We start from the raw sequence: 24,021 nt of genomic DNA on the forward strand, positions 1-24,021 counted from the left end.
TGGTGGGGCGTGGCTGAGAGAGGGCAGAGCTCAGGCCAGGAAGAGCCTGGGAGGTGTGCCTTGTCCTACAGGTGAGGACAAGCTGGTGAATGATTTTTGAGGAGAGCCGAGGCATGGTTGGATTTGCATTTCAGAAAGGTCACTCTGCCTGTCATATGGAGGGGACAAGATATGTGGCAGGGAGATGGGATGAGGGCTTACCTGGGGCAGGTGCGTTGGGGTGAAAGTCAGCAGGTAGGTGTTAGAGCAGTTCCGGAGTAGATGCAGCAAGTTCTAGAAAAGAGGTACGTTTCGGGTGGGACAGGTTAGAGAGAAGCTGAAGATGGAACTGAGCATTTTGATGAGATCTGTCAACCCATGTTGCAAGGATTGAAAAAAAAAATCAGTCACTCTGCAAACTGCTATCCATGGATTAATTCATTTCACTTTCAAAATTTTCTCTGCATTTGATGGGAAACAGAGGCATAGAGAGGTGAGCTCACCCATGTTACAGAGTTTGAAGGTGTGGGGCCACATAAAAGCCTAGGTAGTCTACCCTCTGCATCCATGTCGTTAAGTGCAGTCCAGCCGCCATACCCATGTTCAGACATCACCTCTTTGTTAAGTGAACATGCAATGAGGATAAATATGAAAGCACCTGGATTGCAGGAGGCATTGTCAATGTTTATTAAGTGATAGGTCTCTGCATTTAATGTCTTTCGCCTAGAAAGCCTTCTGCAGTTTTCAGAGCCCTTTAATCTGCCTTAACCACTTTTGACCACATTCACAATAACCGTGTCAGGAGGGCAGATGAGGTGCAAGGGGTTCGTACTTAATAAACACTCAACAGGTAAGTGCAGTCTATTGGTGCCTGTCCCCATTTTACAGATAGGGAACTGAGGCTCAGACACATTATGAGGTTCAGGTACACTGTAGAGAACACTACTAGTCTCCCCACCAGGAAGCAGTGGGGTGGTCTCTGTGTAGGTGCCAGGTGGAATGAGGTTTAAATCCTAGCTGTACCATCTCTTGGCTGTGTGACCTTGAGCAAATTACTTCTGAGTTTCCTCATTTGTAATAGTTACTCCCACTTTTAAGGTGATTTAAGAATTAAAAATGAAAACCCATGTAATGCAGAACTGATCCTTAATAAGAGTTCAAGGAATGTGCACTTCTTAAGGTAAAGGAGTTCTGTTCAGATTTGTTTCTAGAAAGCAAGAAGCACAGACCAGAAAACAGAGAAATAGGTCAAGTCGCCGATCACATGTGCAGCTACCGTCATCTTTCCCCATGCAGCTTGCAGGCCCTGCCCACTCTTGGAATTGTGACAGAGGCATGCTGTTTTAAAATCAGATATTCGGTCCAACAGGGAGTGCTCCCTGAATGCCTCCTGGTATGACAGAACCTGAAAGTGTGCTCTTATAACTGCAGTTGTCATGGAAGCTCGGAAAAATAAAAAAGGGGCTGCAGTCCATAGCGACCACCTGTATTTCCCATTCATAAAGAAGGGAAAGCCACCCTGTCTCCTGTCCATGAGAGGGGGAACCAATGTGTGTTAATTAGATTCAGGCTCATATCGGTTGGCACTTCCTGGGTTGTATTCCTGGATAGTGTGGCAAAGGGCCACTGGCTGACAGGTTGTACCCAGAGGCAAAATCAAAGGCAAATGGATGGTTTCTGTGAATAAATATGAGTGTGCAGCTGGGCAGGATGGCAGCACATGCTGTTACAAGGAGACCAGGGTAGGGAGCTTGCTGAAGGGGAAGGCTCTGGTTATTCAAGGCAGGTACCAAGTCGTGGAAGTCTGACACATTTGAGCTATAAAACCTCTCAGGCAGCAATCCCTGTGGCTCCCAGCACAGAATGTTTATGATGTATTAATTCGACTTGATGCAATGATGCTGCATAACAACCCCCTAGATTCTGTGCCTTACAGCAGCAAATATTTATTTACGGCGTTGGTTTGTGGGTGGTAGATGTTTAGCAGGGCTCATCTCAATTTGTCTTCAGTCTTCTGTTGGGGTCAAGTGTGCTCCTCATATCCTCTCATTCTGGGGTTGCCATTCCTTGGCTTCTGTGGTTTTCATGGCGGGGGGCGCACTGTCAAAGAGAGCTGAACCCACCTGCCCCTTAAAGCTTGTGCGTGGACTGGTGCACTCCCAGCCAGAGCGAATCACATGGGCAGCACATCCACAGTCAATGGGGCAGGGGGCTGCACTGCTCCCACATTGGTGGGTGGTAGGGACTTGCCACAGAGGGTCTGTGTTGAAATTCTCTGGGAATGTTTGTTAATAATATAAATTCCTGGCTCGTAATCTAGATCTGGTGACTGAATATCTTGATAAAAGCCCCAGTGGAAATTTTTAGTAGGTTAATTCAGGGTATTTTGAGGACCAGTCTTGCTGTCAGTTTTTTGTTTCTTGGGTTTTTTTTTGGTGGGGGGGTATGCCTGCCAGTCATCTTGAAGTTTTGAGTTGCAAATGTCAGCGTCAACATCAGGGGTATGTGGTTTTTAAAGGACTAAAACCTTTCAAAACCCCCCTCGATACTTCCTTTGTTCTAAAAGAAAGCAGTTCTCCCTGCATTCAATGTTTGGATAAGCACATTTCTACTAATGGGCTTCCTTGATCTTTTTGAGGCTCATTTCCCTGCTTGCTCTTTGGAAAGAAAGGTTTCTTCATCTTTCCAGAAGAGACTGATCATTTAGTTACCCTGAACTTTCCTGCCCTTCCCACTGAGGAATCAGGCAACCTCATCTGAATTTGCATGGCCTCTGAGAACCTATGTTGACACCCACCTGGTCATGGACCCCAGATTCCAATGACTGCTCTAATGGAGCATGTAGGGGCCACGGGATTGCTTGCCTTCACCCCAACTTCCTGGGGTGGGAGGATTAAAGTATTGGAAGTAGTGTAAGGTCTTCATATATCAACATCTAAAAGTACTTGAAGCCAGCTATGTCCACTGGGAAACGTAAGTCATTATTATTTTGGTTCTGCAAGGCTAAGAGAAGAATTTTTGAAACAAGACTTTTTTAGAAGCTGAGAAAGAAAAGCAATAAGAAACTGTAAGGTTGGGTGTGGTAGAGGGTGGAGGGGTCTTCAGCATCAGGATTTGTAGAAAACTCACGGTCGCTGTGCCCAGTGTCAATTCAGGACCGCGGACACCACCAACCCACACCTGTTCCTCACCTACCCATGGTACGTGGAACTTTCAGAAGATGGCGTCTCTCTACCTACTGCTTATTTGGCTGAGATACTTTCCTTCTCCTCTCCCCATTTTTCCAGCTTGGCGAATTCCTATTTATATTTTGGAACTCATCTCAATGTCCCCTCCTTGCTGACATAGTCCCTGTCTTTTTTCTGCCTCTGTAATAACAGCTTTGGTTCTCTGCTATTTTCCAGATAGCCAAGTTTGCTAAACTAGTGATTTTTGGATAAAGGGTGATTGGATAAGAATAGCATCCCATCTTTTAATTTTTTCTAAAATCTAGACCTTAATAGATTTTGTATGCCTTCTGACAGCCACCTTCATGGTGGAGATGACAGATTTATTCTCACCATGCTGAAGGGAGAATAGAACCCCGGAGGTTTAATGCCTCACTCAGGAATAGACAGTGATGCAGAAAATCCACTGTCATCCAGAACCTCCCCTCTGAGCTGAGGCTGACTGCATTTGCTGCTGTTTGTTTTTTTGTTCTATGGATAAAAATGCCTGAAGCTTTAAAGGCTAGTTTTTGTAAGCAGAGCTCAACCTAATGCTTAATGTTTGTGAAAAGAGCAAAAGCGTCCTGCCAATGTCAGCTCTCTCCTCCCTGTGGGGGCTGGATGGGAGATAACAGTAGGTTTGGAGCAGAATCCTTTCCTCCTGCCTGGCTGCTCCTCTGACTCATGAGACACTTGTCAGTGGAGACACGACTGCAGTAGGTTTTTGGTGGAGTCTTCGCAAGGATGCCTTCATGCATCCTCTGCAGTGTGCAGGCCTTCCACTTGGCAGGCCTCTGCTCCCAGCCAGTAGGGGTAGGTTATCATGAATTTTGAAAGCAGAAAAGAAAGATTTATTATATGTCCATCTATGCTTTTCTCTCTTTATTTCTTTCTTCTCGCCTTTCTTCACGCTTCCTTTCATCTTTCCTTCCCTCTTTATCCTTCTTTTATCTGATCTTTTTCTCTCCCTTGCACTCCCTCTCTCTTTTCAAACTTTCTCTTTCTACTTTCTCCTTCTTCCCTTGCCTCTTGTCTGTTGCCTCCCTCTTTCTCTCCCGCCCAGCAAACATTTGCTAAATACTGTGTAAGGGTCCTGGCTGGTTCCTGAGGATATGGAGATGAAATACATAGAACTCCCCTGGCTGTGAAGGGGTGTCCAGCTCAGTGGGAGATGACCACATGGACTATGACCATGAGGTGCCATAAGCATTGGGGTAGGGCTGTGCATTATACTGGCAATTTGGTCTGGGTGGACCCCAAAGTCTCTGTAGGGGAAGCCAATTCCTCCAGATCCACTTCCTTTTGAATTCCTAACAGAGAATTTTGTAGTTTGCTTTTTCTCCTCACATTTTATTATCTCGCACTTTTGTTTGTGGTTAAAACTCCCTGGACAATATTTTAGTAGCTGAATGATACCTCATTACTGGCGTGGTTATACCATTGTAATTAATTCTGGATCACATCTTTATGTATCATTCTTTGACCCTGTTTTGGGTATTTTCTGGAGGACAAATTCCCAGCATTAAATTTCTGGGTCAAAGGACATGGACAGTGTTAAGGCCTTTGATACCTGTTGCAAACTTGGTTGCCATCTGTTCTTACTGAGGAGTCCCAGCTTTGAGGAGAAGATAAAGATGATTCCTCCTCCTCTTCTACTTCTGCCCAGTGCTCATGTGATGTCTTAGCTTGGAAATGTTTCTATGTTCCGGTTCTTCCCTGATGAAAACCCCTCCATGACCTTTACCACAGAGCCCAAACTCCTCTGTACACATGGCACTGGGGTCCCCAGGATCTGGCTTCTGCCCTCCTTTCCAGATTCCCCACTTCGAGGTCACCCTTCAGCCAAAAGAGACCACTTAACAGACCTCCAGGCACGTGAGGTTGCTTCTGACCTCTGTGTCTTTCCCCACAAAACATGGTCCGGTTCTGTGTCCCCACCCAAATCTCACGTTGAATTTTGGTGCCCAGTGCTGGAAGTGGGGTCTGGAGGGAGGTGATTGAATCATTGGGGCAGGTTTCCCCCTTTGGTGCTGTTCTGGTGATAGTGAGTGATTTCTCAGGAGATCTGGTTATTTAAAAGTGTGTGGCACCTCCCCCACCCTTCTTCCTGCTTGGCCATGGGATGTGCTCCCCTCTCTTTGCCTTCCGCCATGATTATAAGTTTCCTGAGGCTTACCCAGAAGCCAAGCAGATGTCAGCATCATGCTTCCTGTACAGCCCACAGAACCATGAGCCAATTAACCCTCTTTTCCTATCTTTATAAATTACCCAGTCTCTGAAATTTCTGTATGGCATTGTGAGGACGGACTAATAACACCGTGTGCTTCCCTCTCTCAAGATCCCTTTCACTTTTGCTGTGTGGCTAATTCCTACTCATCCTCCAAGCTCAGAGGGAATCCTTTTTCCCTTAGCAGGGTTAGTGTGGAGGCTGTCTCCATGCTCTGTGGCCCTCTGTACTTCCCATGCTGGTGGCAAAGGCTGGCTGTTGACTTGGCCTCCCTCACTGGCCTGAGCACCCCTTGAGGGCAAGAGCTACATTTAAGCTGCATACACCCAGTCCTTAAACAATGATTTGTGGAGTGGTGTTCTAGCCACAGAAAATGGCAGAGAATTAACAATGAGCTGTTCACCTAGCAGGCCTGGACTGAGTAAGCACTTCGAATACATGCCTAGGATGCAGAGCCAGCCCATCTTAGAGATGAGGAAACTGAGGGTTAATAAGTCACATGGATAATAAGTGGGGACAGAATCCAAACCCGCCTCTGGCTGAGTGTGGACATTTTGCTGTTATGCAGCATTGACACAAGGACTGCTGTCACCGCCAAACGAACTGTATATATATGTGTGTGTATATATATATATATATATATATATATATATATATATATATTTCAGCTACGTATATATATATATTTGAGACAGAGACTTGCTCTGTCACCAGGCTGGAGTGTGGTGGTGCAGTCTTGGCTCACTGCAACCTCCACCTCCCAGGTTAAAGTGATTCTCCTACCTCAGCCTCCTGAGTAGCTGGGATTATAGGCATGTGCCACCACGCCCAGCTAATTTTTGTGTTTTTAGTAGAGATGAAGTTTCACCATGTTGGCCAGGATGATCTCGATCTCTTGACCTCGTGATCTGCCCACCTCAGCCTCCCAAAGTGCTGGGATTACAGGTGTGAGCCACCAAACTCTGCCTAGTTTAAACATAATAATTTGTATACAGAGCAAACCATTGTTCACATCTGCTGTTTCCCCCTCACAATAATCCTGTGAGAGGCGATGAACAGCGCCGGTATTATTTTTTTCTAAGTGTGTGAATTTGGTGTCATTAATTTTTAACACATTTGTTTATATCTGTTTTTGGTATACAGCTTTGCACACTCATATTTCTTGCATGAGAAAGGCAACCTTAGACGGCAAGGCCCACTGGCCTCAGAACCTGGGGAATTTCCAAGTTCTGTCTTCTTATGAGAGGTCATGGATTCTAGAGTTTGAGAATGTTTAAACTTGGGACTGAAGCATGGTTTGGTGGCCGGCAGGTCATCAGGAACCCTTGGCTCTAGCCTGCGCCCTTACTAGTTGTGTGAACGTGGAGGTCGCACCTGGCTCTGGACCTCATTTCCACCCTAGGTGGATCAGACCTCACATTTCACATGGACCATTCAGTGCAAATGGCGACAATGCACGTAACTCCTTCAAAGCCCGTTTCCTACGGTGTCTTCTGTGGAAAAGTAGCTCTTCAGAGTTTCCACACCACGAAGGAACCTGAGTTTGGAAAAGGTATCAACTCAGTGATTCTCTTGAATATTCATATCACATATCAGCAGAAGCAAGGATCTGCAAAGTTCTGTTGTAAAGACATTCTTGGTTCTGTTTTACCGGAGATTTCTAAACTCACAGCACCACGGAACCACTCTCTGGGCCAGTACCTCCTAAAATCCCTCTGAGCTTGAGTCCTGTAGCAGGTGGCTTTGAAAATGCTTTTTAAGAGGCAAAGGAACTACTAATTTTAAGAAAGAACCTGAAGAGCTTGAATCAGCACTTGCCTTCCTGTGGGCTTATTTTTTCAGAAGTAGACCAGTACCTGAGAGGCACTAAGGGCTTGGACCCCTGGGTGCTGCTGCTTGCAGTGTCTAGTGATAGTTGGGGAGGGAGTGGATTTGAATACAAGCTCCACCCTCTGATTCTAGGAAGACCGAAGCAGGTTGGGCTGATCTTCTGGCACACAGTACGATAAAATACCACCTTTCAGACTGAGCCCCCAAAGCCCCCTATTAAATGTCACAAGGCAGACGGGTGCCTGCAGGGGGTTTGGGTGGGGGCAGCGAGTTCCAGAAGCCATGCACCAGCTGGTGGTGACTTAGGTTTCCTGCTCCTGGCGCCGGGGAAAGCTTCACACTTGTGGGTGCTTCCTGAATGTGCAGAGCCCAGGCCTCTTTCTCCCCTTGTTCCCGGAGGGCCATCCGGAGGCTTGGGTGAGTTTCCTCTCTGGGGATGCACACATCTGTTTTAGGGATACAGACAGGTTGTGGGGCCTAGGAGCAACTTACCTTGAAGCGTCTTCCTCCAGAGACCCTCCTGCTGAAGAACAGGATGTGCCGCTTCACACAACTCTCCCTTGGCTCATGGCTGTGACGCTTTTCTCTCTGTCTTCACCACTCAGCTTTCAAGAATCAGTTCAGGGCTGGGCGCGGTGGCTCACACCTGTAATCCCAGCACTTTGGGAGGCTGAGGCAGGCAAATCTCTGGAGGTCAGGAGTTCAAGACCAGCCTGACCAACATGGAGAAACCCCATCTCTACTTGAAAATTAGCCGGGCATGGTGGTGCATGCCTGTAATCCCAGCTACTCGGAAAGCTGAGGCAGGAGAATTACTTGAACGTCTGGGAGGCAGACGTTGCGGTGAGCCAAGATTGTGCCATTGCACTCCAGCCTGGGAAACGAGCGAAACTCTGTTTCAAAAAAAGGCATCAGTTCAGTCACCCAGTCAGCCAGCCAGGCTGTGTCCAAGGTGTTGGAGAGGCAGCTGTGAAGAAAATGGGCAAAGTCCGTTGTCTCCTTGGCACTCACGGTCTAGTAAAGGCAAGTCCTGTGCAAACTCCAGGCAGTGCCGTCCCCACCAGCGCCCATGTCATGCGTTCCCTGGGGAGTTGTGTCCCATACAGCTAATGGGGTAACGCACCAGAGCTGTGATTCCAGTGTGGCAAGTCACATTTTAGACAGACCTAGAAATACGTAGTCTGCCAGATGTGCTGTGACTACTGTGAATACATAGAATGGGTAAGGGGTGTAGGCTCAGCTGGCGGGGTGGTGCTGTGGGTTGTTCCAAACAGGGCAAGTCAAGGGGAGGGCACTCCGATAAGTAGCATCAAGTGGGACTCAAAGAAAATAAGAGCAGGAAGACTGCCAGGATCCTGGGACTCCAGATTAACTGGGATCTCGCTGACCTTGGCTTTCACTCTGAGGGAACTATGATTCTGATGCAAGAGGCTTTGAGCAGCCGGTAGCAAAATGTGTTTTTGATTTCTCAGTTTGGGTTAAATGCTTCTTCTCTGGGCTTGCAGGGCATTATGGCTGGTGCCATAAGATCGTGGGTTCTGGTCCCGGGGACCATTGAGGTGCCTTCTGTGCACTTCCTCGGACGGCCTTAGCAAGATCAAGCCCTAGTCACCCACAGTGCTAGCCAGATCAATATGCACTCTTTACTGGATTGATTTATTGAATAGGATGCCCTCCCTCCAGTCCCCGGAACTGCCTCCCAGATGCACCGCCTGCCTCCAAGTTCTTGAGTCAGGCTCTGCTGTCACAGCACCACCTACTGTGGGTTGTTCTTGTCTGTTTACTTCTTTTATTTTTATTTTTATTTTCTTTTTGAGATGGAGTCTTGCTCTGTTGCCAGGCTGGAGTGCAGTGGCATGATCTCCGCTCACCGCAACCTCCAACTCCTGGGTTCAAGCGATTCTCTTCCCTCAGCCTCCTGAATAGCTGGGACCACAGGCATGCACCGCCACACCCAGCTAATTTTGTAATTTTAGCAGAGATGGGATATCACCGTGTTGGCCAGGATGGTCTCCATCTCCTGACCTTGTGATCCACCCACCTCGGCCTCCCAAAGTGTTGGGATTACAGGTGTGAGCCACCGCACCCAGCCTGTCAGTTTACTTCTTTCTCCCCAACCCAAGGGATGGGCTTCAGGGCAGATACTGTGTCTTATTCATCACCACGTCTCCAGCCTAAAGAGAATACAAATGGTAAATAAACCCATGGAAAAAAATTACAAACCTTTAAGAAATGCAAATTGCCCAGGCAAGGTAACTCACCCCTGTAATCACAGTGCTTTGGGAGACCAAGGAGGGATGCTTGCTTGTGGCCAGGAGCTCAAGACCAGTCTGGGCAACACAGTGAGACCTATCTAAAAAAAATTTTTATTTTAATTAGCCAGGTGTCGTGGCACATGCCTGTAGTCTCAGCTATTCAGGGGTCTGAGGCTGTAGGATCACTTAAGCTCAGGAATTTGAGGGTGCAGTGAGCTTTGATCATGCCACTTCAGCCTGGGTGACAGTAAGACTCTGTCACGAAAAAAGAAAAGAAACACAAATTAACAAGTATTAATAATAAACAAGAATGATTAGTGTTTTGATGCAAAGAATGGGGCACTCCTTTTGGAAAGCACTTTGGTCATCTTTATCCAGGGCTGTAAGTAAGGTTTACGTTGTTTGACCCAGTTGTTAAGCTTCTGAGAACCTTGCCTAACAAATCATTCAAACTAAGGAAGGAAACTTGTGCACAAAAATGTTCATTGCAGCAATACATATCACTGTAAAAAAACAGAAAATAACTTCAGTAACCAACAGTGGGGGAATTATTGAACAATTTATCATGTATCCCTAAGGTCGAGTATTTTATGCTCATTCAAAAAACATAGTCATGAAGAATTGACTTCATGACTGAAGTCAATGAAGTCATGGCAGATTGGGGTGTGCTCATGGTGAAATGCAGAAGGGACAGAACTGTGTGTGTCTCAGTTTCCATCATGTTCTGGTCCCTGACTTGCACTTCCCTCCCTCTGCCCAGAACACTCCATATGGTGAAGCTTTGTTTGTGTTTATGCATAAGCAAGTGGATGGCTCCGTTCTAGACGAATAGAAGAGGGTTGAAAACCTAGGGCTGTGCCCTTAGAATCAGATGTGAGATTGAAACCGTCCTTTGAAGAACATCCCCTGAATACATGACTATTTACACAGACATAGTCATACAACCCTGTGTGTGTGTGTGTGTGTGTGTATCCATCCACCTTCCTACATAGACATACAATCCTGTGTGTGTGTGCGTATCCATCTTCCTACACAGACATCCTCATACAATCCTGTGTGCATGTGTGTCCACCTTCCTACATAGACATATAATCCTGTGTGTGTGTCCATCTTCCTACACAGACATACTCATACAATCCTCTGTGTGTGTGTGTATGTGTCCACCTTCCTACATAGACATAGTCATACAATCCTGTGTGTGTGTGTATCCACCTTCCTACATAGACTCAATCTTGTGTGTGTGTGTGTGTGTGTGTGTACCCACCTTCCTACATAGACATACTCATACAATCCTGTGTGTATGTGTGTGAATCCACCTTCCTACATAGACAGTCATATAATCTTCTGTGTGTGTGTGTGTGTGTGTGTGTGTGTGTATCCACCTTCCTACATAGACATACTCATACAATCCTGTGTGTGTGTTTCCATCTTCCTCTAACGACACATAGTTATCTGTCTGTATTCATACAGAGTATAGATACAGGAAGTATCGATAGACTGTTTTTTAGACTTATTTTCTGGGTCTGTGCTTTCTCTGCCCACCTACCCCCCCTGCCCCCAATAAGGTTGGCAGCCCCTTTACTTGGCCTCCATGGCAGGGACCCACTCTTCTCCTCAACCCCACATACCCCATGACTTGATAAACATCTGTCTCTCCATCTGTCAACCCCCTGAGAGCAGATTCCAGCTCTGTGCCTGGTCCCCTCTGGAGCCAAGTCGGTAGCTGATTGGGGCACGGATGAGTGAGTGGGGGTGAGATTACAACCATAGTAAACAGAGAGAATAGAGTGGGGAGACGTCAGAGTGTCAGTGGGAGTTGTACTGGAAAAGTAGCGTTTTTTTTTTAGTCTTTTTACTATCTTTTAAAATGTCTCTAAGTTGATCATTATCATATTTAATAACACCTTGATAACTCCCTGTTCGACAAATGACCCAGTTTCTTTAGCAAATGAATGGCATTCGAAAGGGAGGAGGGGCCGGTGCAGATGCTGACAGAGGCTGCCAAGAGAATGAGGCAGGTGTGCTGAGGGGCCTGGTATGGCTCTTGATTCAGACCTTCCAACTACAAAAAGACATCTATGAGACAATCAAGTAACGTGGAACAGGGCCTGATTGTGGACTAATAATGAAGATATTAAGTTAATTGGGTTCGTTGGGATAATGGATTCTGGTTTTGTATCTTTAAGGAGTCCTTACCCCTTTCCTGTTTAGGAAAAAAATTTCAGCTTGCTGCCCGCACCCATTTCTCAGGGCAAACGGGACATGGCTTAACAGTGAGAGAGGTCTGGTGAAGCATTTATTGGTGGCAAGCTGCAGAGCGTGGCTTTGTTTTAAAACACCGCAGCCAAAAGCAAACAGTGAGGGGAGAAGGGTGGAAGGAGAAGGGAGGTATTGCATAGAGAAGTACTGAGGCTGGGGATGGATCTGGGGTGGGGGAGGTTAAATGCCTTTACTTTAGTTCTGAAAATATTTGACAGTTTTTGTATTAAAAATTGAAAACAAAAAAAATTTCTCCTGGCTTTTCTCCAAGGATCCTTAATACTTTGCTTTGCTTTGCAGAGCGACCGACTCCTTATCAAAGGTGGACGGATCATCAACGATGACCAATCCCTTTACGCTGACGTCTACCTGGAGGATGGACTTATCAAGTGGGTTGATCAAAACAGACCTTTTAAGAAACCAGTGTCACCAGGCTGCCTGGCCTTAGGTGGAACGTGTGGCTGGCGTTCTGCTCTAGAGTGATGGGGCCGTGTACCTGTGTTTCAGGGGTAGAGACCTCACAGAGGTTGGGGGAGGTGTACACTGCGGGTGGAGAAGGGGCTGGTGTTTCTCCAGTGCCCCCGCTGGCCTGTGCCCCCGCTGGGCTGTGCTCCCTGCCACACAGCTGAGGCAGCTCCTCTCAAGCAATGCTCACACAAAGGCTGCAAATGCAAATGCATTTCCTGTTTTGTGGATTTGGAGGCAGAGGGCCAGTGAGTCTGGGTTCCTGGCCCCATCTGACGGGGTGAGTTAGGGTCAAGGCCCGATTCCACCCTTAGACAACTGAATTCACACCTCTTTCTTCCACCTGGCCACAATTTCTAGAATTGGATTGAGAGGAGCAGGGAAGAAAGGAGGAATGTGTGGCATCCAAGCACAGTCTTGGCACCTAAAGAAAAGTCACTCATTGGGCCTGGAGTTTCCTTTACTTTCTTCCCGTTGGCTCCCGCTTCAGCCCTGCTTACCACAACCCGGGTGTGCTAGCCTGCTGCCGCAGGCTGGTGCTCTAAAGAGCAGAAGTGCATTGCTCCCAGTTCTGGAGGCTGGAAGTCCCAGATCCAGCTGCCATCACGGTTGGTTCTCCCTGAGGCCTCTGTCCTTGGCTTGCAGACACCACCTTCGGGCTGTGCTCACGGGGCTGTTTCCATGTGTGGTCACTCCTGGGGCCTCTTCTAAGGACACCAGTCCTGTTGGATTCGGGCCCCACTCTTCCGACTTTATTCAACTTTAATCGCCTCCTTAAACGCCTTGTCTCCAAAGGCAGTCCCATGAGGTGGGCTGGGGCTTCAACATGAATTTTGGGTGACACAATTCAGTCCACGCCAGGCAGGGGTCTGTAGGTGGCTTTCACTGTTGTTGTTGTTGTTTTTTTTTTTTTGAGATAGAATGACTCACTCTGTTGCCCAGGCTGGAGTGCAATGGCACAATCTTGGCTCAGTGGGGCCTTTACCTTCTGGGTTCAATGGACTCCCCTGCCTCAGCCTCCCGAGTAGCTGGGACTACAGGCATGTGCCACCACGCCCAGCTAATCTTTTGTATTTTAGTAGAAACAGGGTTTCACCATGTTGGCCAGGTTGGTCTCGATCTCCTGACTTTGTGATCCGCCTGCCTCAGCCTCCCAAAGTGCTAGGATTACAGGCATGAGTCACTGTGCCCGGCTGGCCTTCACATTTCACTGGCGGGTGAGGAGTACGGTTCTCATGCTGTGAGGCATACCCTGGGTTTGCTGGGTGCTCAGCCTCTTCCCTTAAAATCTGAAAGAGAAGGACACTTCTAGGATCCAGCATGAGTGGTTGGCACAAGAAGGAAAGACAGAGGGGAATTGGAGCTAGCGGAAGGCAGAAAGGGATTGATACTGTTAACAGGGCCATTCTGGGGCCCATGTGGGCTTGGGTGATGATGATGGAGGAGGAGGTGGGGAGAAGGGGCTGTGGATTACTGGGGGCATTGAAAGAGACCATATATGCAAATCATCCAGTGAAGGAACGGTACCCAGAACAGTTGAGCCCTCCCCGCCTCTCCCCAGCCCACTTCCCAATTCTAGTCCCAAACTTTGACCATTCAAGTCCAGCTCGGGCCTCCCTCCTCTGGCTTCATTCCTTTCTTGCTCTTCCAGCCATAATGAAAACGTGGGACTCAAAGGACTTGCCAAGCTGCTCTCACGTCAGAGCCTGTGCCCATCAGCCCCGTGCCTGGAACGCCTTTTCCCCTTGCCTTCTGCCTTCCCCTCATCTCTTGTTTGTCCTTGTGGGCCCAGCTCATGCGACTCCTCCTCCAGGAAGCCTTCCTTGACCCCAAGATGGTTTGGGGCGCATCCATCTGTCCCCACAGTCCTGAGCTGCTGTCTGTCGCAGCCCCCATCGCGCTGCGTCGCTCCTCGACCAGGGCCTTGCTTCGTGGCCCCCACCTGGGGCCCAACGTCCTGCCTGCAGAGTAGGTCCCAGGGCTCTGATTCAGGGAAAGCACAAACAAACGAATGTTGGCCATCCCGTGCTGAGGCCACTGTGTCAGCTGCAGGGCGCCTGGATCCCGAACGGTCATGAAGGCAGATTGGGGGTCGGGGAGGGTGGCCGGATGCGTCAAAAAATGAGGTTTTCTGACTCAGCCACGGCTTAGATACAGAGAAAGCAACTCCAAGGGAATTCCCCTTTGTGTAGGGGGCTCTGGGCTTCTGAACCCTGAAAGGTAAAGTGACCCTGAGAATGATCTTGTGGGCTCCCCAATCCCATACACCACCTGCTGCTAGAAGTTTCATCTGACCATGTCCACTCCTGTCCTTCCCAGGCCAAGCCCCCTTGTGGAGCTCTGTCATCCCGGGGAGTATACACAGAGAGCAAGTGGCCGCGGGTTGAGCTGCGTTCGTTAAGCTTTTGTATGCGCGAACATCAGGAGCCCTAGGACTCTGGCTGACCAGGCTGTTGAGGAAGTGCGCAGTTTCCCCAAATTCGTTATCTGCAGCCCCTCTTGGTGGTAAACCCCTTTTACTTGAACCCGTTGCTGAGAAGCTGTCTGAGTGCGGGCAGTCCTCCCCCAGCCTTGTAAAGCGGAGTGAGTGACCGTGACGGAGGCCTTCCAGGGCCCTCGGGGGGTCCTTCTGAGAAGGGTAGGTGTGGAAGACCTGGGGACCACCTGTGCTCACCCCAGGGACCGCCCAGCAGCCAGAGGCACAATTATTTTCCCTCACTTTAATTAAACCCCAAGAATCCTTGAATTTTGCAGCCATTTGCCAGGTTTTCTTAAAAGCAGTTCAGCTGTTGTGATTCATTGAATTATGATTCATCGAGGTTTCCATCCGAGTCACTCAGCCTTGGTGACTCAAGTGCCGGTAGTTGAGAGTTTCTTCTGCACCGCCAGGTGTTGGGGGAGGGGCGTCTGTCTCATTCACGGAGCTGAGTTTCCTCTCTCCTCTTTCAGTTTCAAGCACGTTGCTATTGAGCGCCATTCAGTGAGTCAGTCCCTCTCACTCACTGGGGATCCTGTTTAGTTTAATCCCAGTTCACTGAGAATCTGGCTCCTGTATGAGGGAAGCAGGGCAGCAATAAAGCCTGCTGGTCAGAGCTCTGATATTAGGCCTGGGGAGACCTGGGCTTAAATCCAGGCCCATCACCAACTTGCTGTGTGACCTTGATTGAGTTACTACATCTCTGAGTTCTGTTGTCCTCTACCTCCTACCTCACAGGGCTGCTGGCGGGAGACCAGAGAGAGTTTGTTAAGAGGCTGTGATTGCGCCTGATAAGAAAGGGCCTCTGGCTGCATTCACTGTCCAACATCAAGCATCTTAGGATTCTGGCCAACCAGGCTACTCAGGCAATGTGCAGTTTCTCTAAAAATAATTTTAAAAAAAAGTTAAAAGAAAAAAAAGGCCAGGCATGTCGGCTTGCACACTTTGGGAAGCCAAGGCAGAAGGACCCCTTGATCTCAGGAGTTCGAGATCAGCCTGGGCAACACAGGGAAATCACATCTCGGCGAAAAGTTTAAAACACATTAGCTGGGCGTGGTGGTACACACCTGTAGTCCTACAGGGACGGTGAGCGGGGAGGATCGCTTGAGCTCAGCAAGTGGAGGCTGCACCACTGTTCTCCAGCCTGGCTGACCAAGACCCTGGATCAAAAGTAAATAAAAGAATCTCTAATTTAAGTGCTTGTTGGCCCCCACAGCTTGGTGACTTGGTCACAGGCTTGAATGAGACTGAGCTGTGACTCCGCTGACACTCGTGCAGATCCATGCCCATGTGTAGACACTGGTGTGTCTACAGCCAGTGCCCTTTGACTGGACCGTGCCCAGGCCTTTGTCTGGGTTGGCATTTGGAGTGCTACCCTGTCCTCTCTCAGCGCTGGTTGTGAGCATTCAACGAGAGAAGTGGTGACGCACTTAGAAGATGCTGTTCTCCAGGCCGGGCATGGTGGCTCACGCCTGTAATCCCAGCACATTGGGAGGCCGAAGTGGGTGGATCATGAGGTCAGGAGATCGAGACCATCCTGGTCAACATGGTGATACCCCATCTCTACTAAAAATACAAAAATTAGCCGGGCTTGGTGGTCTCAGCTACTTGTGAGGCTGAGGCAGGAAAATGGTTTGAGCTCGGAAGGCGGAGGTTGCAGTGAGCCGAGTTCGCACCACTGCACTCCAGCCTGGGCGACAGAGCAAGACTCCATCTCAAAAAAAAAAAAAAAAAGAAAAGAAAAGAAAAAAGAACTAAGAAACGACGGTGTTTTCCTTTTAAGTTAAGGGCCAGGTGTCTTCTTGACCCCTTTCCCTTCAGCTCTTGGCAAGCCCACATGTTTGGAGAGATGGCAGAAGGATTGGGGACGATAGGATTTCCCTAAGTCAGGTTGGACGTTCTGCGGTAAGGGACTGGTTATTCTAAGCAGCAGCGGTGGATATTCTGGGAGCAGGGACTGGTCATTATAAGCAGTGGCGATGGTGACTCTGGTGGAGCTGGAAGCGTGTGGTAACGTTTCCTGGGTGTTCATCTTGTCCCTGGCACTGTGCAGTCCTAGGCTTATTTCCTGGGATAAGAGGACCGTGTGTGGCCCCTGCTTGCTGGCCCACCTTCTCTTGGAAGCCCAGGAGGGCAGAGGCTGCTGTCTTGGCTTCCTGGCTGTGGATTCTGTCCACAACTGCCCCTTTTGGTCACTGTCGCAGCATCTTCCTGTGTCCTTGTTACTGGTGTTTTATGTGACTTAGAAAATGAATATGCTGCCCAATCTCCAGAGTTCATGACAATTGGAGTTTTTTAAAAAATAAAAATCACTCGCAGTCAGATCTTATGGTCTGAGCGAGACCTCAACCTTGGTGCTGCTGGGTCCCTTTCCCATTGCTGCCTGAGCCTTTCCCCAGTGCCTGGATGGGTCTCCTGACTTTGGTGCCAGCAATAAAACCTAGAAGCCCCTGTCATCAGTAAGTCACCCACGGAGATCCCCGGGAGCTTGGTTTCTCGTTTCGTACGCTCTTTTCCCTCCTTCCCCATTTGGAATTTACCCTCCTAGAGGAAGTTTTCAGGCATCTGTTGCATCAGGGAATAGACGTGATGGTCAGTACCTTCAGAATCTGGATCTCATTCCTGTGGATTCAGCTTTACCGTCCCCTCCACCTGGAAGCCTTCCGCAATAAGGAGGCTGGATGAAAGGGCCCCTCCCGGTGCCCCCCGGCCCTCTCTGCTACACTGGGCTCTAACAGTCTGCCCACTTGCCTTTCCACCTATTAGACTATGAGCCCCTTGAGGGCATGGGCCCTGCTTGAGTTATCTCTGTCTACCCAGGGCCTTGAGAAGGGCCAGGCTCAGAAATGTTTATTTAATGGAACGGAAGCTGCGGGTTGACTGCCCATTCCTTCTTCTCCTATAAAAACCAAGGCTGTCTCTGTTGTTTGCCTCCAGACAAATAGGAGAGAACTTAATCGTTCCTGGTGGAGTGAAGACCATTGAAGCCAATGGGCGCATGGTTATTCCCGGAGGCATCGATGTCAACACGTACCTGCAGAAGCCCTCCCAGGGGATGACCACGGCTGATGACTTCTTCCAAGGGACCAGGGCAGCCCTGGTGGGCGGGACCACAATGATCAGTGAGTGACAATGTCCCCTACCTTAAGGACATAGGCTGTAAGGTCTCTTCCTCATCACCAGCATCACCACAAAGTGCTCAGTGTGCACCAGGCTCTCTGCCCCGGGGTGCCATTGTATTTCATTCTCACCACAGCCCTATGACACGGGGCACCATTTTACAGAGCATACCATGTGTGCCACTGGGGGTACACAAGATGGCTTAATAAACAATATGGTTTTGTAGGCACCAATTTTAAACAATTTTTTTTAAATATTGAAATAAAAGTATTGAAAGAAAATAGCATCTCATCTGGGCACAGTGGCTCACCTGTAATCACAGCACTTTGGGAGGCTGAGGCGGCTGGATCCCCTGAGGTCAGGAGTTTGAGACCAGCCTGGCCAACATGGTGAAACCCGGTCTCTACTGAAAATATAAAAATTAGCTGGGCGTGGTGGTGGACACCTATAATCTCGGCTACTCGGGAGGCTGAGGCAGAGGAATCGTTTGAACCTGGGAGGTGGAGGTTGCGGTGAGCCGAGATCACACCATTGCACTGGTGACAGGGCAAGACTCCATCTTAAAAATAAATAAATAAATAAAGCCGGGCCCGGTGGCTCAAGCCTGTAATCCCAGCACTTTGGGAGGCCGAGGCAGGTGGATCACGAGGTCGAGAGATCGAGACCATCCTGGTCAACATGGTGAAACCCCGTCTCTACTAAAAATACAAAAAATTAGCTGGGCGTGGTGGTGCGTGCCTGTAATCCCAGCTACTCAGGAGGCTGAGGCAGGAGAATTGCCTGAACCCAGGAGGCGGAGGTTGCGGTGAGCTGAGATCGCGCCATTGCACTCCAGCCTGGGTAACAAGAGCGAAACTCCGTCTCAAAAAAAAAAAAAAAAATTAAAAAATTAAAATAAATAAATAAATAAATAAAATAGCATCTCATTGGTATAATTGCTTAGCATGAGACTGAAGTCACGTTTAGATTTTTAGAAACAAAATTTCTTTAAAGAAAAGCATTAAGTAAAGAAGGTGTGGATTATAGGGAGATAAAGCAAAAAAATCCTTCAACATGATGTGAAGATGGCTATGGTTTCAGAACCAGTGACGTAGATATTATTGTGACAGATGGGAGAATAGAGGCTCAGAGAGGTGAAGCAGCTTGTCCAAGGAGACACAGCTGTGAAGTGGTTGTATTAGTCAGCATTGCTGCAGTAATACTGCAGCCCCCAAATCTCAAGCAACATTTGTTTTTCTCATTTGAGGTTGTGCAGGAGTGGGCGTGGGGCTGGAGTGCTTAGCTGTGGGTTGGACTCAGGCACGATGGATCTACCATTCTGGACCCAGTGACTCCCCAGCCACTCTGTTCTCCTGGTGAGTGGCAGAGTGCAGGGGGCTCTGGCCGAAGCTTGCGTCTCCTCTCACTGCTTCATCTTTTCATTTCCGCTGCACCTTCCACTCGCATTCTGTTGGCCAAGGTCAGTCACGTGGCCAAGCCCAAAGTTGCCAGTAGTGCACTGTGCCACAGAGAGCCCTGGTGAGGTCGGGAGGGGAAGAAAACACTGTGGGCAGTGAGACCACTCCCCGACGGTGCTCAGTCTGGGAAGCTGGACTCCTCCTTCACTGCCCTGTGTAACCTGACTGCTATTTCTTATGTTGATTTTGAAGAGCTGCTTTGGCTTGGATTCATTTTAATAAGCAATTTTAATTAGGACACAGTCGATTGTGAATGTTCTGTCAACTGTTAGGCCCTCCAGTTCTAGGCGGCTCATTTGTAAGTTGGCCCCAGCCATGCCCACCTCTCCCACTTCTTCACAAAGGAGTCCCTTTGGAAGCGTGGTCTGTGGGCTGGAGCCCACTGCCATGGGCAGAGTTTGCCAAGTCCCTGAGCCAGGAGGGTGGGGCTCGACTTCTGAGGCGAGCGCTGTCCTGATTCCTCTTCCAAAGGGGAGCCCATGGATCGCTGGATGGGAAAACAGAAGGATCTAGACTTGGCCTTGGATCCCAGTGGCCAGGGTTTGAACCTGAGCACTGCCACTCGGCAGGCAGCTGCATGACACTGGCGGGCTCTCAGTCTCTCTGAGCCTCGGCTTCCTCATCTGTAATGTGGGCCTTATGGTAGGAAGCCCGTAGGGTGGTTTGGAGACATATGTGAAAGTCCTTCGTGCAGTGCATGGGACTTGAGAGTTCTAAGAGTGGGTATGGAAGTTCAGGCTCAGGAGGCCTGCGCAGGGCAGGGGACAGATCCTGGATGAGGACTCAGGGTTCCTGGGACGTCCCCTGCTTTTCCCCATCACCAGCTGTGAGACCTTGGGGAGCCCTGCCCTCTAAGCCTTATCCTCCCCACCCATGAAGGACAGTTTCCAAAGTGATTTATGGAACACTAAGAACCTATGAAGGCACATGAGGACCACAGTCTGGGCTCTGAAGGGGTCCCCACCCTTTCCCATTTTCATTCAGCAGATGTCAATTAAGAGTCATACACACCAGGCACCATACCAGGTGAACACAAGCAGGAATGATGTTTGTTGTCAAGGCGCCTGCCATCTCTCAGGGAGTCACTGATCGTCCACGTGTATGACTAGAAACTGTTACTCCTGCTACAGAAGAAGGATGTACAGGGCTTTGAACTGAGGGGCCGGGTCTCAGGGAAGCATTCTCTGAAGAAGTGACATTTGTACAGGATCTGAAGGATGAGTTGGAATTAACGGGGGGAAGAGGGCAGAGAAGAGCAGAGCCCCAGGAGGACGGAATAGCATGTGCAAAGGCCCTGAGGTGAGAACACACTTCCCATTCCAGAGACTGCAGGGAGGCCTGCTGGGCAGGGGTGTCCAGACTGAGGGACGAAATCATGTGAGGCAAGGCTGGAAGGAGAGCGCAACCCTGGGCCTCAATGGCCTGCTGTGGCTGTGACTCTTTCTCACATGGGTGATGGACAACGTTGAGGTATTTTAAGCAGGGAGGGATGTGACCTGTTCTGTGTTTTGAGGAGACTGTAATAGAGTGGGCTGGGTGGGTCGTGGGTGGACCAGATGGGAGGCGATTGCATAGTGCAGCTGAGCGATGAGGGTGGCATGGCCGTGGAGTGGGCAGATGTGGACAGCTCCAGGGATTTGGAGGAGGCCAGTCAACAGCCCTTGGGCGGGGTCAGACATGGACGAACACGAGGGAAAGGAAATGGCAAGGGTGACCTGGGCTTCTGGGTGAGGAACCGTTCATTGGTGATGTCCTCCAGAGCTGGGGGTGGGGGCGGGGACAGTATTGTATGAGGTTTTGGACGTTCTGATTTTGGGGAGCTTTTGAGTGATCTTGGTGAAGAAGCCAAGAACACAGCTGTGTTCAGAGTTCTGCAGCTCAGAGCAAGTGGTATGTTTCACCGAGCTAGTGCACAGAAAGAAAAGGGATTCACTTAATGAGCATAGCGATTAAGTGAATGATGGAGTACTCAGGACGGTGGAGAAGCAGCAGCCAAAGAAGTAGGACAGAGGACAGAAAAAGCCAGAAGGTGGTGTTGCCACGGAAGCTGGAGAGGAGCGGATTTAGGGAAGGAGGGAGTGACTCTCTGGGCCCTGAGAGGCCAAGAGAGTGAAGACTGCATGCTCCCATTAGACCTAGAGATGTGAGGGTCGTATTAGCAAAGGCTGATGCTTTAGGTGGAATGGAGGTGTGAGTAAGAGGAGGAGAGGTGAAACTTCTCTTTTTGACATCCGCCTGTGAAGTGTGGGGGTGTGAAGAAACAGGGCAGCAAGCTGCAGAGTATGTGAAGTCAAGGGAGGTTTAAAAGACTGGAGGCTCCCCTTTCTCATCGACTTTACATTTAAGATTTTATTTGGGGGGAAAAAAAAGGATGATGAGGTGAACTTGTTTGGTCTCGGAGGTCCTTTTCATCTTGGCATTCTATGCCAAGGGAGGCAGCTTGGAGCAGTGGTTAGGAGTTCAGACCATCTGACAAGTCTTGGATAACCTTCCTCCTCCTGCTTACTGGTTGTATGCTCTTGGACACGTGCTTTACCCTCTTTGAGCCTCAAGATTTTCATCTGCAAAATGAGGATATTAATTTTCACTCTATGGGACAGTTGTGAGGATTGAACTTATGTAAAGCCTTTGTGGCATTATCTGACAAATAGCATTCCATAATTAGTTATTATGATGATGACAATGGTGGTGATGATGGTGATAATGAAGCCCGAAGCCGATGATGATGATATCACTGCTAATGGTTAGGGTTAATGATAGTGACAATGGTGGCAATATGACAATAGTGATGGTGGGAGTGATTATGGAAAGGATGGTGATGATGGTGGTGATGATGATGGTGGTGGTGATGGGGTGGTGATGATGGTGATGGGTAAAAATGATAGTGGTGATGATAGTAAATGGTGGTGTTGGTGATGACGGTAATGATGATGATGGTGGTGATAGTAATGATGGTGATGGGTTGATAATGGTGATGATGATTGTGGTGGTGATGATGGTGGTGATGATGGTGGAGGTGATGGTGATGATGATGATGCTGATGATGGTGGTGGAGGTGATGATGGTGGTGATGGTGATGATAATGGTGATGATGGTGGTAGAGGTGATGGTGGTGATGATGGTGATGATGGTGATGGAGGTGATGGTGATGATGATGATGATGGTGTGATGGTGATGGTGATGATGATGGTGATGATGATGGTGGTGGTGATGGTGGTGGAGGTGATGGTGATGATGATGGCGATGATGGTGGTGATGGTGATGGTGATGATGGTGGAGGTGATGATGGTGGAGGTGATGGTGGTGATGATGGTGATGATGGTGATGGTGATTGTGATGATGATGGTGATGGAGGTGGTGATGGTGGTTATGGTGGTGATGATGGTGATGATGGTGACGATAGTGGTGATGGTGGTGATGGCGATGGTGATGATGATGGTGGTGATTATGGCAGAGGTGATGGTGATGGTGATGATGATGATGGCGATGATGGTGGTGATGATGGTGATGGTGGTGGAGGTGATGATGGTGGAGGTGATGGTGATGATGATGATGATGGTGATGATGGAGGTGATGATGGTGGTGATGGTGATGGTGATGGTGATGATGGTGGTGATGGCGATGGTGATGATGGTGGTGGAGGTGATGATTGTGGTGATGATGATGGTGGTCGTCATAGTGATGATGGTGATGGTGTGATAATCATAGTGGTGATGATGATGGTGGTGATGATAATGATGGCGATGATGGTGATGGTGGTAATGATGTGGCTACTATTGGAATACTTGAGTCTGAAGCATCATGATGCATATTTCTCCATCCCAGTTGACCATGTTGTTCCTGAACCTGGGTCCAGCCTGCTGACCTCCTTCGAGAAGTGGCATGAAGCAGCTGACACCAAATCCTGCTGTGATTACTCCCTACACGTGGACATTACAAGCTGGTACGATGGCGTTCGGGAGGAGCTGGAGGTGCTGGTGCAGGACAAAGGTCAGTTCAAGCCTCAGAACGGGGCTTTGGAATCCCGGGTTCTTTGGTAGAACCAAAGATTATGGTGGAGTGAAAGATCTCCCTATTTGCATCTGCTCTGATCCTGATTATGAGCTGCTCTCTGCCACATGACAGTGAAGAAACAGACAGTTGCCTTACAGAGTCCATTCTCTTCTTGAAATCCTCTGGGGGTGTCCTTGTTCTCAGAAGCAGATCCAGTCTCTGCAGCGTGCCATGCCAAGCCCTCGCTGATCTAACCTCGCTTTTCTTTCCCATCACCTGGATCACTAGCCTGGCTGCCATCCCTGAAACGTGCTATGTTGCGAGGCCCTTATTCATGTGGTTCCCCTGCCAGGAATGAATACCCTTTCTCCTCTGCCTGCCCATTGCTGCTCACCTTCCAGACCCAACTCAACCATTACCTTCTCCCGTATCCCCAGTCAGAATTGCTTCGGACCTTGAATATCCAACACCGGTTACGTAGGCCTCCTTTGGGACACTTTTTCCATTGTTCCTGGATTATGGGACATGGGTTGTCTGGCTGGCTCTTCTGTTAGACCCTGAGTTCTGTGAGGGAGGGGACCATGTCTATATGTCCCTGCATCCCACCTTTTCTCCCCTCTGTTTGGGTTCACATCAGGTATCCCTGTACAGTGTAGACACTTTATGGTGTGCATTACATCAAATGGAGGGGAACTGATCAGAAGACACAAAGGAAGCAAAGAAACACAGAACAGAAAGAGTCAGGGCAGGAGCG

The 24,021-nt window shown here is 48.9% G+C and overlaps 1 protein-coding gene across 3 annotated transcripts in view; it reads left to right on the plus strand.

Annotated features, from left to right (window-relative positions):
• The window catches only part of CRMP1 (collapsin response mediator protein 1), a 79,352-nt gene that overhangs the window by 13,564 nt on the left and 41,767 nt on the right, over positions 1-24,021 (plus strand). For all 3 annotated transcript variants that reach the window (XM_003934660.4, XM_003934659.4, XM_003934658.4), the window contains exons 2-4: positions 12,057-12,145; positions 17,635-17,819; positions 23,100-23,264. In XM_003934660.4, coding sequence (XP_003934709.2) covers positions 12,057-12,145; positions 17,635-17,819; positions 23,100-23,264 — 439 coding nt within the window. The remainder of the gene's footprint in view (positions 1-12,056; positions 12,146-17,634; positions 17,820-23,099; positions 23,265-24,021) is intronic.

The sequence above is a fragment of the Saimiri boliviensis genome, chromosome 3 (genome assembly GCF_048565385.1).
Source record: "Saimiri boliviensis isolate mSaiBol1 chromosome 3, mSaiBol1.pri, whole genome shotgun sequence".
NCBI lineage: Eukaryota > Metazoa > Chordata > Mammalia > Primates > Cebidae > Saimiri > Saimiri boliviensis.